This window comes from Coregonus lavaretus (genome assembly GCF_964263955.1).
Source record: "Coregonus lavaretus genome assembly, chromosome: 39".
Lineage (NCBI taxonomy): Eukaryota > Metazoa > Chordata > Actinopteri > Salmoniformes > Salmonidae > Coregonus > Coregonus lavaretus.
The window spans coordinates 15,089,589-15,106,910 of record NC_140026.1 but is presented as its reverse complement, the minus strand read 5'-3'; the positions used below and the strand labels follow the sequence as shown (position 1 = coordinate 15,106,910).

At 41.7% G+C, this 17,322-nt stretch overlaps 1 protein-coding gene across 1 annotated transcript; it reads right to left on the bottom strand.

Annotated features, from left to right (window-relative positions):
• Positions 1 to 5,960: 5,960 nt before the first annotated feature.
• On the bottom strand, positions 5,961 to 14,932 carry LOC311112600 (interleukin-13 receptor subunit alpha-1-like). The gene is made up of 9 exons (XM_084155746.1): positions 14,645 to 14,932; positions 11,256 to 11,386; positions 10,615 to 10,759; positions 9,744 to 9,846; positions 9,337 to 9,509; positions 8,967 to 9,100; positions 8,591 to 8,726; positions 7,872 to 7,971; positions 5,961 to 7,736 (listed from the first exon to the last, which is right to left on the bottom strand). The coding sequence occupies exons 1-9, from the start codon at positions 14,712 to 14,714 to the stop codon at positions 7,562 to 7,564; spliced, it is 1,167 nt and encodes a 388-aa protein (XP_084011872.1). The 5' UTR covers positions 14,715 to 14,932; the 3' UTR covers positions 5,961 to 7,561.
• Between the last annotated feature and the right edge of the window lie 2,390 nt (positions 14,933 to 17,322).

The following is a 17,322-nucleotide window of genomic DNA, read 5'->3' as shown; positions in this document are numbered from 1 at the left end:
ACAGTAGCTTTGATTGGACTGATCATGTCAATATCATACTTTCAAAATCTTAGCTAGCAGTCATCATCATGAATCAAGTCGACAATCTACTGGCAAATCCTTTTTAATCCTTGTCGTATGAAGATAAATAATGAAAAAAAATTATAGATAAAACGTATCGGTGCTCATCGGCCATTGGACATAAACATAACACAACAAGTTGGAAATCGCAAACTCAACAATGAGTGGTTTGGAAGGAATCAGTGGCTAACTGCAAGCATTGCAAAGCAATCACTAGCCTGCTATTCAGTGGATGGTTGTGTGTTCCCAAGTCTGGGATTAAGGGTCTCTTTTCCATTCAACGTTGGCCAAGCTGTCAATGAAGCATGATTTGTGCTGCGCTCACAACAACTGTTAACTTGGAACTGCGAAATCTGACTTCAGTGAGTTCAAGACAACTGGGAACTCGAAAAAAACGAGCTCCGACTGGGAAAATACATTTTGAACAGTCATCCAACTCGGAATTGTAAATCCGGAACTCTGGCCTCTTTCTAGAGCTCCGACCTGAAGATCACTGACGTCATCATGATCCGACCTTGTTTTTTCCGAGGTCCCAGTTGTCTTGAAAGCACCATAAATCCAGAGAATGCCAGACTTTGATGACAAAGTTTGATGACATAAATTGCCCGCGAAGGTCCGCCGTGACACCGTCCTGTTTAAGTGAGCACAGCACAACAAGGTGAGCCCAAAAATGTATTGTATGCTGCTGCATAAATGATGTAATATGCCAGGGAGATATGTATACTGAAGCTAAGAAAGTAAGAAAGAAAGTAATACTAAGTGTATGTTGTGTAGCAAGCTGTTAGTAGCCCATGTGCCTCACCCTAATAATTTGGTCTATTTTCCCCTCTTAATTTCGCCTACTGTTCTGAATTGGTGGTGCACATGTAGCCTATAACCTGTTTTAGAGAAATGTAATCATCAAATATTGTAAGAGCTTTGTCTGCTTATATGCCCCCTTTATTTATCCTACGGTTCTGACTTGGTGTACAGGGAGAACACTGTAAGAACGGCCCATGTTCTGAATTCTGTCGCTGTACATTTCAAACGTGCTAAACAAATAGTTTCATTGAGTACAACCGTCCTACCTCGCTCATTAATGTCTTAATCGAAATTATGGATTGCCTCTTATCCACTTGTCGTCCCCTTATGCCATAGTTTGTACATCTCAATTGTCAGTAGAAACCACATTTGTTTAAGCAAGTCAGCCATTTCAGCTATATATTTTTTAAAGGCAGTAAATGAGGCTGAATGAACTGTTTTGCTGCCAGACAAGTGCCAGGTGTAGCAGTGGTAAGGTGTTGGGACTCTGCTGATGGGACAGCTTTATGTAGGCCCTAACAGTTTGTGGCCACCGTTTGTCACCGTTATAGTGCAATTAATGTATTGTTTAGTGTTGTGTTGTGTTTGTTTGCCCCAGCAAGATTTTTGCTGACTTCAATATTCACATGGAAAAGTCCACAGACCCACCCCAAAAGGCTTTCGGAGCCATAATCGACTCAGTGGGTTTTGTCCAACATGTCTCTGGATCTACGCATTGCAACAGTCACACCCTGGATCTAGTTTTGTCCCGTGGAATCAATATTTAGGATCTAAATGTTTTTCCTCATAATGCTGGACTATCGGACAACCATCTTATTACGTTTGCAATCGCAACAAATAATCTGCTCAGACCCCAACCAAGCATTATCAAAAGCCGAGCTAGAAATTCACGAACAACCTAAAGATTCCTTGATGCCCTTCCAGACTCCCTCCACCTACCCAAGGACGGAGTATAAAAATCAGTTAACCACCTAACTGAGGCTCTACATTTAACCTTGCACAATACCCTAGATGCAGTCGTACCCCTAAAAACAAAAAACTGTCGTCACAAGAAATTAGCTTGCTGGTATACAGGAAATACCCGAGCCCTGAAGCAAGCTTCCAGAAAACTGGAAGTCTTCCGACTAGCTTGGAAAGACAGTACCGTGCAATATCGAAGAACCCTCACTGCTGCTCGATCAGCCTAATTTTCTAACCTAATAAAGGAGAATAATACATTTATTTATGATAGTGTCGCAAAGCTAACTAAAAAGCAGCATTCCCCTAAAGAGGATGGCCTTCACTTACGCAGTGATCAAATCATGAACTTCTTCGACGGAAAGATCATGATCATTAGAAAGCAAATTACGGACTCCTCTTTGAATCTGTGTATTTCTCCAAAGCTCAGTTGTCCTGAGTTTGCACAGAACTGCTAGGACATAGGATCAATGGAGACACTCAAGTTTTTTTATCCTGGATTTCTCAACACATTCACGAAAATAGTCATGGCCTCTAAACCTTCCAGCTGCATACTGGACCCTATTCCAACTAAACTACTGAAAGAGCTACATCCTGTGCTTGGCCCTCCTATGTTGAACATAATAAGCAGCTCCCTATCCTCTGGATGTTTGATCTTTGGATACAAAACTCACTAAAAGTGGCAGTAATAAAGCCTCTCTTGAAAAAGCCTAACCTAGACCTGGAAAATATTAAAAAACTATCGGCCTACAGTACCGGTCAAATGTTTTAGAACACCTACTCATTCAAGGGTTTTTCTTTATTTTTACTATTTTCTACATTGTAAAATAATAGTGACAACATCATAACTATGAAATAACACATACGGAATCATGTAGTAACCAAAAATGTGTTAAACAAATCAAAATATATTTTATATTTGAGATTCTTCAAATAGTCATCCTTTGCCTTGATGAAAGCTTTGCACACTTTTGGTATTCTCTCAACCAGCTTCACCTGGAATGCTTTTCCAACAGTCTTGAAGGAGTTCCCACATATGCTGAGCACTTGTTGGCTGCTTTCCCTTCATTCTGCGGTCCGACTCATCCCAAACTATCTCAATTGGGTTGAGGTCGGGCGATTGAGGTAGGGGGATTATGGAGGCCAGGTCATCTGATGCAGCACTCCATCACTCTCCTTCTTGGTCAAATAGCCCTTACATAGCCTGTAGGTGTGTTGGGTCATTGTCCTGTTGAAAAACAAATGATAGTCTTGCTAAGCCCAAACCAGATGGGATGGCGTATCACTGCAGAATGCTGTGGTAGCCATGCAGGTCTCTTCTTCTTATTGGTGTCCTTTAGTAGTGGTTTCTTTGCAGCAATTCGACCATGAAGGCCTGATTCACACAGTCTCCTCTGAACAGTTGATGTTGAGATGTGTCTGTTACTTGAACTCTGTGAAGCATTTATTTTGGCTGCAATTTCTGAAGCTAGTAACTCTAATGAATTTATCCTCTGCAGCAGAGGTAACTCTGGGTCTACCATTTCTGTGGCGGTCCTCATGAGAGACAGTTTCATCATAGCGCCTGATGGTTTTTGCGACTGCACTTGAAGAAACTTTCAAAGTTTTGAAATGTTCTGTACTGACTGACCTTCATGTCTTAAAGTAATGATGGACTGTTGTTTCTCTTTGCTTATTTGAGCTGTTCTTGCCATAATATGGACTTGGCCCCCCCCACGTTGTCACAACACAACTGATTGGCTCAAACGCATTAAGAAGGAAAGAAATTCCACAACTTAACTTTTAACAAGTCACACCTGTTAATTTGAATGTATTCCAGGTGACTACCTCATGAAGCCGGTTGAGAGAATGCCAAGAGTGTGCAAAGCTGTCATCAAGGCAAAGGGTGGCTATTTGAAAAAATATATATTTTGATTTGTTTAACACTTTTTTGGTTACTACATGATTAAATATGTGTTATTTCATAGTTTTGATGTCTTCACTATTATTCTACAATGTAGAAAGTAGTAAAAATCAGAAAAACCCTTGAATGAGTAGGTGTTCTAAAACGTTTTACCAGTAGTGTATATCGAATCTCCCATTCCTCTCAAATTTTTTTGAAAAAGCTGTTGCGCAGCAACTCACTGCCTTCCTGAAGACAAATAATGTATACGAAATGCTTCAGTCTGGTTTTATACCCCCATCATCTTACTAAGACTACACTCGTGAAGGTGGAAAAATGACCTTTTAATGGCGTCAGACCAAGGCTCTGCATCTGTCCTCGTGCTCCTAGATCTTAGTGCCGCTTTTGACACCGTCAATCACCACATTCTTTTGGAGAGATTGGAAACCCTAATTGGTTGACACGGACAAGTTGTTGCCTGGTTTAGATCTTATCTGTCGCAAAGATATCAGTTCGTCTCTGTGGATGGTTTGTCCTCTGAGAAATCAATTGTAAGTTTCTGTGTTCCTCAATGTGCCGTTTTAGGACCCCTATTGTTTTCACTGTAAATTCTACCTCTTAGTGATGTCATTCGGAAACACAATGCCAAATTTCACTGTTATGTGGATGACACACAGCTGTACTTTTCAATGAAACATGGTGAAGCCCCAAAATTGCCTACCCTGGAAGCCTGTGTTTTAGACAGAAGGAAGTGGATGGTGGCAAATGTTATACTTTTAAACTGGGACAAAACAGAGATGCTAGTTATAGGTCCCAAGAAACAAAGATATCTGCTGTTTGATCTGACAATTAATCTTGATGGTTGTACAGTCGTCTCAAATAAAACTGTGAAGGACCTCAGCGTTTCTCTGGACCCTGATCGCTCTTTTGACGAACATATCAAGAATATTTCAAGGGCAGCTTTTTTCTATCTTCGTAATCTGAAACTTTTTGTCCAAATCTGCAACTTGCAAATTAGACTACTGCAATGCACTACTCTCCGGCTACCCGGATAAAGCACTAAATAAACGTCAGTTAGTGCTAAATGCAGCTGCTAGAATCTTGACTAGAAACCAAAAATGTGATCATATTCTTCCAGCGCTAGCCTCTCTACACTGGCTTCCTGTTAAGGCTAGGGCTGATTTCAAGGTTTTACTGCTAACCTACAAAGCATTACATGGACTTGCTAATACCTATCTCTCTGATTTGTTCCTGCTGTACATACCTACACGTACGCTACGGCCACAAAACGCAGGCCTCCTTATTGTCCCTAGAATTTCTAATTTCACTGGCATACTAGTGCTCTTCCATGCCGTCCCTAGGAGGGGTGCATCACATCGTGCCAGGCTTTTTTGCGCTATACTCGACTTGAGTGGGTTCAGTCACTGATGTGATCTTCCTGTCCGGTCTTGCACCCCCTTGGGCTCGTGCAGTGGAGGAGATCTTTGTGGGGTGTACTTAGCCTTGTTTCAGAGTAGTACGTTGGTGGTCTGTTGATATCCCTTTAGTGGTGTGGCGGCTATGCTTTGGCAAAGTGGGTGGGGTTACAGTATATCCTGCCTGGTTGGACCTATACAGGGGTATCGTCGGACGGGGCCACAGTGTCCCCCGACCCCCCCCTGTCTCAGCCTCCAGAATCTATGCTGCAATAGTCTATGTGCCAGGGGATTAGGGTCAGTCTGTTATATCTGGTGTAATTCTCCTGTCTTATCTGGTGTCCTATGTGAGCTTAAGTATGCTCCCTCTAATTCTCTCCCTCCCGGAGGACCTGATCCCTAGGACCATGCCTCAGGACTACCTGGCCTGATGTCTCTCTCTCTCTCTCTCTCTTTCTCGCTCTCTCGACCTCTGAATGCTCAGCTATGAAAAGCCTAATGACATTTACTCCTGAGGTGCTGGCCACCCCTCAGAGCCTCATTCCTCTCTAGGTTTCTTCCTAGGTTCCTGCCTTTCTAGGGACTTTTTCCTAGCCACCGTACTTCTACATCTGCATTGCTTGCTGTTTGGGGTTTTAGGCTGGGTTTCTGTATAAGCACTTTGTGACATCTGCTGATGTAAAAATAGCTTTATAAATACATTTGAATGATTTATTGATATTTGGCAAAATCGAGTTGATAATTATACATACAGCAGATCAGCTCATGAAAAACAGGGAGATGAAGAGAGGAAATTGTTTAAATATTAAGGTATTTTCGTGGAAATTACCACTAAGGACTCCAAGTCAAAGTTAAATGAACAGATCTTTATTGATATTGGCCGGAGAGGTTACAACAAACGTAATACTCAAAGTGCAAGTCTGTCAGAAGTTCTGAAGGGGTGCTCTCACTTCAGCACTCTTTATACTCATACACAAACTAGTCTCTGCTCTGAGTGCAGTAGGCTGATCAGGACCTTGCACAAATAGTATCTAGATGTTGGGCCAAAGTAACAATGTGTTCCCTTCTTTCTGTTCTTCTTCTATCAGCCCTCTTCCTGAGAGCAGTCACAGAACATCCTAACACAATAATCAGGAAACAACACGCTACATGTAGTCACGCATTTGCAGAGACACAGAGGACACTCAAATTTCCACTACAGTATCTTATCGGTGACCAACTGTTTCAAAAAAATATATATATTGTTTGTTGATCACACATTCTCTACCAAAGCTCTCATAAGGGCATCAATATGAGACAGTGCAGAGAAGAGGGAGACATGTTATAGCGGTATTTTGACATGCATAGGCGAGACGTGCTCTGGTAATCCAACCTATAGATTACAATAAAGTTAGGAATTTTCATGCGAAACAGGAGTCAGGATTTGGGGTTTCAGTGGGATTGGGTCGATAGGAAAATAGCCTTTATATAAGGCTAGTGAGTCAATAGATAAATAATACACTTGATCAGCTAACAGGTTATATGAGCAATTTACAATTTAGCTAACATTTCCCCAGCCTAATTGTTACCAAATATCCAAACGGAGATTCAGTGAAAACAAAAATCTGACATTGATTGATTTATCTAGACGAGCCCCCCACGCTTGTCTCAAAGCAGCGCGATGCCGCTGTCCCAATCAGAACGGTGCTGAAATTATAATCTATGTGACCACACATGACTATTGCTTAAAATTAATATAACGGTTGGATTTGACTTTGGGAGTTTCAGCATAAGCAAGAATTTAATAAATGCCTTCAATTGCATTAGCCAACTTTATTCCAATATGTTCATCATTCACTTGATCATAACTAAGGCGAGTTATCCTCTCTCTGTGCTTTTTCTGTTTTTTTTAGGGTTCGGGCTAATTTCATTTCTGTGATGTTGGACCAGGCCTGCGCTCCGGCTTCAGCTCACCGGGCTTGGGTCGGACCGGGATCGAATTTTCAGTTCTGATGATAACTCTAAACTGCATTCGAGTCTGGTGTGCAGTCAGGCAGTGTCAAGTATGTGTGTGCTTTGAATTTATGGAGACTTTGTGTGAAGTAAATAGGCTAAGGTAAAGGCTTACTTGTTTGGATAATGTGCTATTTAATTTTTTTGCCAATCTGCTGCTGTGCATGTTGTGTATTTTGTGGAATTGCATTAGTACGACATTGGGGGAAAATGTTGTAATTTCCTGGGTCTTGTCATTTTTATTTTTTTCGGAAATGTGAAGAATGATCCTGGGGCAGTCCCGGGATCCAGGTTACCAGTGTTAAACCCTTGTAACAGGAAACCACCTCCTCAAAGTGTCCCATGTTGAGTCAAAAAAAGCCACCACCACACAAGGTTAAAACACTGCGGTCCTCCCAGTCTGCTGGGACCCTATCAGCTTGTCCACAGTTTCACTGCAGATTCATGTTGTTTCTCATGACTCTGGCTCCTGAGGAAGAGGGTCTTGTACTAGGGTGATCTTACAGTCTACTTCCTCTTGTGCTGGGATGTAGAGGTTCGCCATAGCCCTCATCTCATTGTTGTTGTTGAACATATCCCTGATGAGGTTGGTTGGCTTGGGAACTTTGGGGAGAATCTTGTCCTTGTGTCTATAGGCAAAATACACAGTCATTTGGAACAATATCTAAAAAAGGACCTATAATATATTCATCACCATTCAGATATTGCAGTATCCCATATTTTGTGGAGTGAATTTAGAAGTGTATAGATTGATGTGTACTCACTTTCTTATACAAACACAAACCACGATGGCAACTATAACCGCCATGAATGGAATGAAGATGGCTGCAACATGCAGGTGCCAATCACGATTCCCTTCTTTACCTAAACACACAAACAACAACAACAACAATGTCAGGATAGAGGCTTTACATATAACATTTACATTTTAGTCACCAGCTAATAACATGTTAAATCCACTTCAATCAGTGTAGATGAAGGGGAGGAGACAGCCTAAATAAGGATTTTTAATCCTTGAGACAATTGAGACATGGATTGTGTATGTGTGCCATTCAGAGGGTGAATGGGCAAGACAAAAGATTAAAGATTGAAATTCCTTTGAACGGGGTACAGTAGTAGGTGCCAGGTACACCGGTTTGTGTCAAGAACTGCAATGCTGCTGGGATTTTCACGCTCAACATTTCCCAGTGTATCAAGAATGGTCCACCGCCCAAAGGACATCCAGCCTACTTGACACAACTGTTGGAAGCATTGGAGTAAACATGGGCCAGCATCCCTGTGGAACGCTTTTGACACCTTGTAGTGTGAATGCCCTGACGAATTGAGGCTGTTCTGAGTGCAAAATGGGGGGTTCAACTGAATATTAGGAAGGTCCTTAATGTTTTGTACACTCAGTATATATACCAGCTCCATTTTATTTAGCTTATAATTATGAAAGAGGATGACCCAAGAAACTTGGGGAGAAAGAAGGGGGAAACCATACCATATAGTTTCTCCTTAGTCCAGTCACCCTCTCCCATACCACACCGTTTCGAAAAGATGGGTTTAATGCGGACACGGTACTGACAGTAAGGGTCGTAGTTCACCATTATCCAAGTCTTGTCTTCTAAGTGATTACTCTGGAACGACATTACAGCAACAGACATTTGAGTGCTATTACTCTACTAGACCTACATACTGTAATTCAAGACAACAAAGTTGATAAATAAAAGCAAGTGTACTTTATACAGTGGCTGGCTGTAAAAGACAAAATAACATTTTTGCAGACAAGTGCTAAAACGAAACAATGGCAGTTCATTTTCATAACTTTAAGGCGATATATTCAAATCCCAGTACTGCCCACACTTCCCTTTCCTTACCATAGGCTTTTTACATCTGGTATAGTTGATGACGTAGTCCCAACAGCGTGGATTTTTTATGTCTGGTGAAATCCAGCTAATATTGAGATTGCTCCCTTCCTCTGTGATCTTCCATTCAAGAGGTAGGGGCTTCACTGCAGGAAGAATGGACAGATAAATAGTTAATTAAGCAACCTTTGAGAGAAAAACTGTATAAATTGATGAAAATTAGATGTAAATTAAGCCAAACCGCCACAGGACATTGATGCAACGTGATTACGATGATATTAATTAAATAATAAGGAAACTATGATGACTCAGACTATTTATTATTTAGATTTTGGCCTCAGATTTAGCCTGAAGAGTGAAAATAGATGAGTTCTAGTCCTACCATGGACATGAGGATTCACCTCGAAGGTATTCCGTACCGATGAACCATTGAGAGTCCCATTGACCTGGAAGTAGATCAGTTTGTGGAAGTCTCCTCTCAGATGACATCCTGTCCTCTGACCAGTGTTGTACAGGTACTCACTGCATTCTGATACCTTACTCACATTATTGGACCTGAAACATCAGAAATGAGAGGACTGAGATTGTATAGTTGTTGTCATAGTTACAACATGACCTAATCAGGAAAAACCCTGGGTCATAGATATAACAACTGAAAAACTACCCAAACAAACAAAGACTATCTTTGTAACTCTTCATCTATATTTTGTTGAATATAAACACTCTTCCACAGTTAGCCTTGTATTGGACCGTGAGTGGTGGAGAAGCAGGAAGTAGAATTGTTCTCACCCATAGTAAAGCTGGAGGTCTTCTGGGGCCTGATTGGCTAGGAGCCAGCTGCAGTTCATGGCCTTAGAGGAGTAGAGATAACATTTGAAGTTCTTTACCAACTCTGTTATGAGAGAGAGAGAGAGAGAGAGAGAGAGAGAGAGAGAGAGAGAGAGAGAGAGAGAGAGAGAGAGAGAGAGAGAGAGAGAGAGAGAGAGAGAGAGAGAGAGAGAGAGAGGTATTATTTATTTTCTTTGGGGGGGAATGGATCAGCTTAATATTGCAGATAGATTGTATCTTCTATCAATGTAATTGTCTGCATCACTTCCAATCCCCCATGTTTTTTTTATATATATTTTTTTTATATATATATATACTCCCCTTTATTACTTTTCAACCCCACCATCCTTTCCCTACTTGGAGTAAATTAGTGAACAACAATGCCCAGGCCTCTACTTCCGGTCTATACTTACTATCTACACCTTATGGACAGAGTTAATTTTACAATAATTCTATTATATATATTTTTATTTATTTAATTTTTTATTGCTCCTGAACTTCTTCTACTCTCAACCTCTCCGATCATTTTCATGATGTCCAGAGAGAGAGTTAGAGACACACAGATAGAGAGTTAGAGACACACAGATAGAGTGGTGTGAAGAGAACAGAGAGATTGATTTACACCCAAGTCAATTACATTAACTCTGTAGTATACTGTATAGGACCAGTTCCCTGGACACAGATTGTCTAGTACTGGCCTAAAAAGTATGTTTATGGAGATCCTCTTTAAACATGTATTTGTTTCCAATACTAGGTTTTATCTGATTTGGAAAACCGGCCCATAGAGAGTGACAGCGTTGTTTCGGAGAACATTCTGTTGTTGATAACCAACCTGTGGGGGCAGGGATGGTGTGAACTATAGTTTGACTCATCCGTGTCCTGTTCTCACACTGAGTTTGTAAGAAGAAGCTCACGCCTTCCATCAGAGGAAAACACTCCTGTAACTGTGTTCCCTTCCTCTTCTTGATTACGTTCTTCTGCGAAGAGAAGGGGAAAATTCAAGAATGAAAGATATTACAGAGGGAATGAATTTAGGAATTTAGCAGGAATAAGGGACTATTTACCACTGTTTAATGTGCCCATAGGGCTCTGGTAAAAAGTAGTGCACTATATAGAGAACATGGTGCCATTTGGGACGCAGCCTTAGTCTGGGTGATGATGGGTTGTTGGTTTGGTGTTTTATGTAAATGTATGAGTGTGTGAAAAATAATTTCCTCTTCAGAGGACAATAAATCTAATCTAAAAAAAAAAAATCCAAAGGAAAGTACAACATTAGCTTTGAAACTTAAAATAAATATGTTTTGGTGCCAGAATACAAGTACTGCCAGCAGTAGGAGGAAGTGTTTAAATAACTGCACATCTGTAGGCCTACAAGCCATTGGAAAGCAGTGGGCAGACAGCCAATTATGTTCAACAGACAACTCTATTTGGTTGACCGATGGTAGCTAGGACGACCTGTAACATTTTCCTCACCTGGCCTATCCGTGATATAGTGATATGGCATTTACACGTCTGACTATCAACATTCTCCTGTAGACTCCATGAAAGCTCCCAGCAGAACTCATTCGTCCAAGAGAAAGTCACATTTCTTGGTGATGGGAGGTCTAAAGGAAAAACAATAACACCCATTATTATGGTCAAGGGGTCAAGGAGGATACATACGTGGATATAAAGGGGTTGTAAATCAAATCAATTTTTATTTGTCACATGCGCCGAATACAACACCTTACCGTGAAATGCTTACTTACAAGCCCTTAACCAACAATGCAGTTTTAAGAAAATTGAGTTAAGAAAATATTTACTAAATAAACTAAAGTACAAAAAAAAAGAAACAAAAAGGAACACAATAAAATAACAATAATGAGGCTATATACAGGGGGTACTGGTACCGAGTCAATGTGCGGGGGTACAGGTTAGTCGAGGTAATTTGTACATAGGTAGGGGTAAAGTGACTATGTACAGATCATAAACAGCGAGTAGCAGCAGTGTAAAAACAAAGGGGGGGGGGGGGTCAATGAAAATAGTCCAGGTGGCCATTTGATTAATAGTTCAGCAGTCTTATGGCTTGGGGGTAGAAGCTGTTAAAGAGCCTTTTGGACCTAGACTTGGCGCTCCGGTACCGCTTGCCGTGCGGTAGCAGAAAGAACAGTCTATGACTTGGGTGGCTGGAGTCTTTGGGCCTTCCTCTGACACTGCCTAGTATATAGGTCCTGGATGGCACGAAGCTTGGCCCCAGTGATGTACTGGGCCGCACGCACTACCCTCTGTAGCGCCTTACGGTCGGATGCCGAGCAGTTGCCATACCAGGCGGTGATGCAACCGGTCAGAATGCTCTCGATGGTGCAACTGTATAACTTTTTGAGGATCTGGGTACTCATGCCAAATCTTTTCAGTCTCCTGAGGGGGAAAAGGCGTTGTCGTGCCCTCTTCACAACTTTCTTGGTGTGTTTGGACCATAATAGTTTGTTGGTGATGTGGACTAAGTACCCACCCCTGAGGGGCCCCTGTGTTGAGGATCAGCGTGGCGGATGTGTTGTTGCCTACCCTTACCACCTGGGGGCGGCCCGTCAGGAAGTCCAGGATCCAGTTGCAGAGGGAGGTGTTTAGTCCCAGGGTCCTTAGCTTAGTGATGAGCTTTGTGGGCACTATGGTATTGAACACTGAGCTGTAGTCAATGAACACCATTCTCACATAGATGTTATTTTTGTCCAGGTGGGAAAGGGCAGTGTGGAGTGTGATTGAGATTGCGTCATCTGTGGATCTGTTGGGGCGGTATGCGAATTGGAGTGGGTCTAGGGTTTCCGGGATGATGGTGTTGATGTGAGCCATGACCAGCCTTTCAAAGCACTTTATGGCTACCGACGTGAGTACTAGGGGGCGATAGTCATTTAGGCAGGTTACCTTCGCTTTCTTGTGCACAGGGACTATGGTGGTCTGCTTGAAACATGTAGGTATCACAGACTTGGTCAGGGAGAGATTGAAAATGTCAGTGAATACACTTTCCAGTTGGTCCGCACATGCTCTGAGTACACATCCTGGTAATCCGTCTGGCCCCGCTGCCTTCTGATTGTTGACCTGTTTAAAGGTCTTGCTCACATCGGCTACAGAAAGCGTGATCACACAGTCGTTTGGAACAGCTGGTGCTCTCATGCATGCTTCATTGTTGCTTGCCTCAAAGCGAGCATAAAAGGTATTTAGCCCGTCTGGTAGGCACGCGTCACTGGGCAGCTCGCGACTGGGTTTCCCTTTGTAGTCCGTAATAGCTTGCAAGCCCTGCCACATCCGACGAGCATCAGAGCCGGTGTAGTAGGATTCAATATTAGTCCTGTATTGACACTTTGCCTGTTTTAAGGTTTGTCTAAGGGCATAGCGGGATTTCTTATAAGCGTCCGGATTAGTGTCCCACTCCTTGAAAGCGGCAGCTCTAGCCTTTAGATAGGTGCGGATGTTGCCTGTAATCCATGGCTTCTGGTTGGGATATGTACGTATGGTTACTGTGGGGACGACGTCGTTGATGCACTTATTGATGAAGCCGGTGACTGAGGTGGTATACTCCTCAATGCCATTGGATGAATCCCAGAATATATTCCAGTCTGTACTAGCAAAACAGTCCTGTAGCGTAGCATCCGAGTCATCTGACCACTTCCGTATTGAGCGAGTCACTGGTACTTCCTACTTTAGTTTTTGCTTGTAAGCAGGAATCAGGAGGATAAAATTATGGTCAGATTTGCCAAATGGAGGGCGAGGGAGAGCTTTGTACGTGTATCTGTGACATGCTGGTAGAAATTAGGTAAAATGGATTTAAGTTTGCCTGCATTAAAGCCCCCGGCCACTAGGAGCGCCGCTTCTGGATGAGCATTTTCTTGTTTGCTTATGGCCTTATACAGCTTGTTGAGTGCGGTCTTAGTGCCAACGTTGGTTTGTGGTGGTAAATAGACTGCTATGAAAAATATAGATAAACTTTCTTGGTAGATAGTGTGGTCTACAGCTTATCATGAGGTACTCTACCTCAGGCGATTAATACCTTGAGACTACTTTAATAATAGACATTGCGCACCAGCTGTGATTGACTAATAGACCCCCCACGGCACGATATAGAACACATTTTGCGCGAGGAAAATGAATAGGCTAGGTGCGGCTGGTGAATTTAAATTAGCTAGTTTAGTGTAGCAGACTGCAAGGGGTGTAGTGCTGCCAGAGGGCACCAGAGCGTCACTCTGCTCATTTAGTAAAGTTAGATCAAAGTTATTTTTTTTAAACCTTTATTTAACTAGGCAAGTCAGCCTCAAGCACTGAGATGCAGTGCCTTAGACCGCTGCGCCACTCCGGAGCCCAATCAATGTCTTGGATTATCACATAATGGTTAATTAGTATCATACATAACAGAAACAAATAGGCATATAATAGCATAGTATAACGTTACTGTTACAACAAAAACACCACATCATTTCTTATGGGATTTTAGGATGGTTAGCTGAATAATAATAAAAACATGTAGGCTACACTGTCCCGCGAATGTCCCGCTAAATCATCCTGTTGTCCTGCATTTTGGTATTTTAAAAGTGGTCACCCTAGGTATAGCATTCCCATTTTAATTAAAGACATAATACGTGTTTCTGCCTCATTTATTACACAGTAATCTGTTCACTCTATATATTCTTAGTATACACTTGCAAGAAGACACATTTAGTGGTGAAAATGTTTGCGCAACTTGTCACTCTGACGTAATTAACGGGAAACGTCCTGAGTGCCAGCTGCCAAACCAAGTTTAATAAAAACATAAACTAAACATATCGAACGATACGACCAGATAGCCTACGCCCATGGTATGAAAAAACAGTAAGAACATGTTTTTCTATTACCTGTTTCAGGCTGTGTAGCCACGAATGAAACAAAATAGTACAAGATGAAAACTCCCCAGCATTTGTACATTGTATCAACCTATGCGAGTGATCTCTGTCAAGACCCGTCTGTCCCGCTTCGACGGAATTTGTATCCAAAAGATTCTCAACAGATGTTGCACTGTTTAATTAAAACGGATGGAGAAAACCAGAGATCCAACAAAACCGAAACGAAACATGCAAAATAGCTGTTTGTCGTGCTAAGAAAGAAGACTATTACTCTTAAGATAAAGTGGGAGGAGTTTGAGCAGTGGCTGTATAAACAAATCCGTTTATATTTACAGCGTAGCCGAAACTAGGCCTAACTGGGTTTTCACCTCTAAATAAGTCAGATGTTATGGATCCATTGTTCAATATCCTCACATGGAGTGGAAGTACATTATTTTACCAAAATAAATCTGAAATACTTTTTCATAATGTGTATGTACTATGTCTGTATGTAGGCCTACTCTATTTCTATTTCTAAGATTCAACATTAAAGTAGGATACACAATAGGAGATAACACGTTAACTAATAATCTCTTTAATTCAAGAGTGGATCCCTATTTCCTTCCACTTCCAGATGTTGCAGGTTAAAATCTGGTTAAAATTAAAGTTGAAGTTGAATTCATTCAATTGAACTCTGAATTGCATGATGAATAAAAAAATAAGATACTAATAGAAAACAAAAATGCAACATAGGCCTACATTTAGGGAACTGTTGTTGTGACGAGTTGGCTTTCAATAGGTGAGTGATGGATGATCTTCTGTATCTACATTTAAGTAATTTAGCAGACGCTCTTATCCAGAGGCATTTAGGGTTAAGTGCCTTTCTCAAGGGCACATCGACAGAATGTTCACCTAGTCAGCTCAGGGATTCAAACCAGCAACCTTTCGGTTTCTGGCCCAATGCACTTAACTGCTAGGCTACCTGCCGCACCATCTTTCTGTTCTTGCACTGACAGGCCTGAGTTCTTGCCAATGGCGAACAAATGGGGTGCGAATATGATACAAGGTTTTTATGACTGGAGGATGTGATGAAGTTCTTCAGGCAATTAAAACTGATGATGATGTAGTGTCTGAGGGTCTATGATTGTGCTGACGTTTGCAAAAGTGTGTTAGAGGAAACTTGGCTCTGCTTGCTGAAACATCTGGAAAGCATTACTAAATTCCTGGAAAAGAGGATATGTGAAAAGCCAGGGATTGGTGTATTAAAATCACGCCTTACTATGTCACATAGGATATAAATACCATGTCTTGAACAAAGGAGGGAGGAATAGCAAATCAGATTGGGTCCGGCTGTTCTTCAGATATCTGCAGGTATCTGTAAATCTGACGCTGAAACTCTTTGTTATAATAATCCTTTATAATCAAAGTACAGTGTCAGCGGATCTTCTTATCATCACGGCATTATCAGCATAGTTGTCTTTACACCACAATGACACACAGACAGCAGTTAAAGTGCAATTCCACCACTTTCCAACCTGATTTTTATTATATCCAGCACAATAGCAGTCTACATATCCCGTTCATGTCCATAACGGACATTTATAATTTCCTTTATTACACTTGTTCTCTGACCTTACAGATGGACAAATCTGAAGACATTTTTTAAATCAGCCAAAGCGTCTATAATGAGAGTTTTTGAAATTGTACTATATTCAGTCTTTGGACACGTTTCATGAATCGAGTCCTGTGAATACATTTTCAAATGATCTTAATAATTTTTGGTATATAGATTGTCCGGACCAATATATATATATATATATATTACATTTTACATTTTCTGCATTTAGCAGATGCTCTTATCCAGAGCGACTTAAAATAGCAATTAGGGTTAAGTGCCTTGCTCAAGGGCACATCAACAGATTTTTTTCACCTAGTTAGCTTGGGGATTCGAACCAGCATCCTTTCGGTTACTGGCCCAACGCTCTTAACCACTAGGCTACCTGCCGCAAAAACTCAGCAGAAAAAGAAATGTCCCTTTTTCAGGACCCTGTCTTTAAAAGATAATTTGTAAAAATCAAAATCTTCATTGTAAAGGGTTTAAACACAGTTTCCCATGCTTGTTCAATGAACCATAAACAATTAATGAACATGCACCTGTGGAACGGTCGTTAAGACACTAACAGCTTACAGACGGTAGGCAATTAAAGTCACAATTATGAAAACTTAGGACACTAAAGAGGCCTTTCTACTGACTCTGAAAAACACCAAAAGAAAGATGCCCAAGGTCCCTGCTCATCTGCGTGAACGTGCCTTAGGCATGCTGCAAGGAGCCATGAGGACTGCAGATGTGGCCAGGGCAATAAATTGTAATGTCTGTACTGTGAGACGCCTAAGACAGCGCTACAGGGAAACAGGACGGACAGCTGATTGTCCTTGCAGTGGCAGACCACGTGTAACAACACCTGCACAAGATCGGTACATCCGAACATCACACCTGCGGGACACGTACAGGATGGCAACAACAACTGCCCGAGTTACACCAGGAACGCACAATCCCTCCATCAGTGCTCAGACTGTCCGCAATAGGCTGAGGGCTTGTAGGCCTGTTGTAAGGCAGGTCCTCAACAGACATCACCGGCAACAACGTCGCCTATGGGCACAAACCCACCGTCGCTGGACCAGACAGGACTGGCAAAAAGTGCTCTTCACTG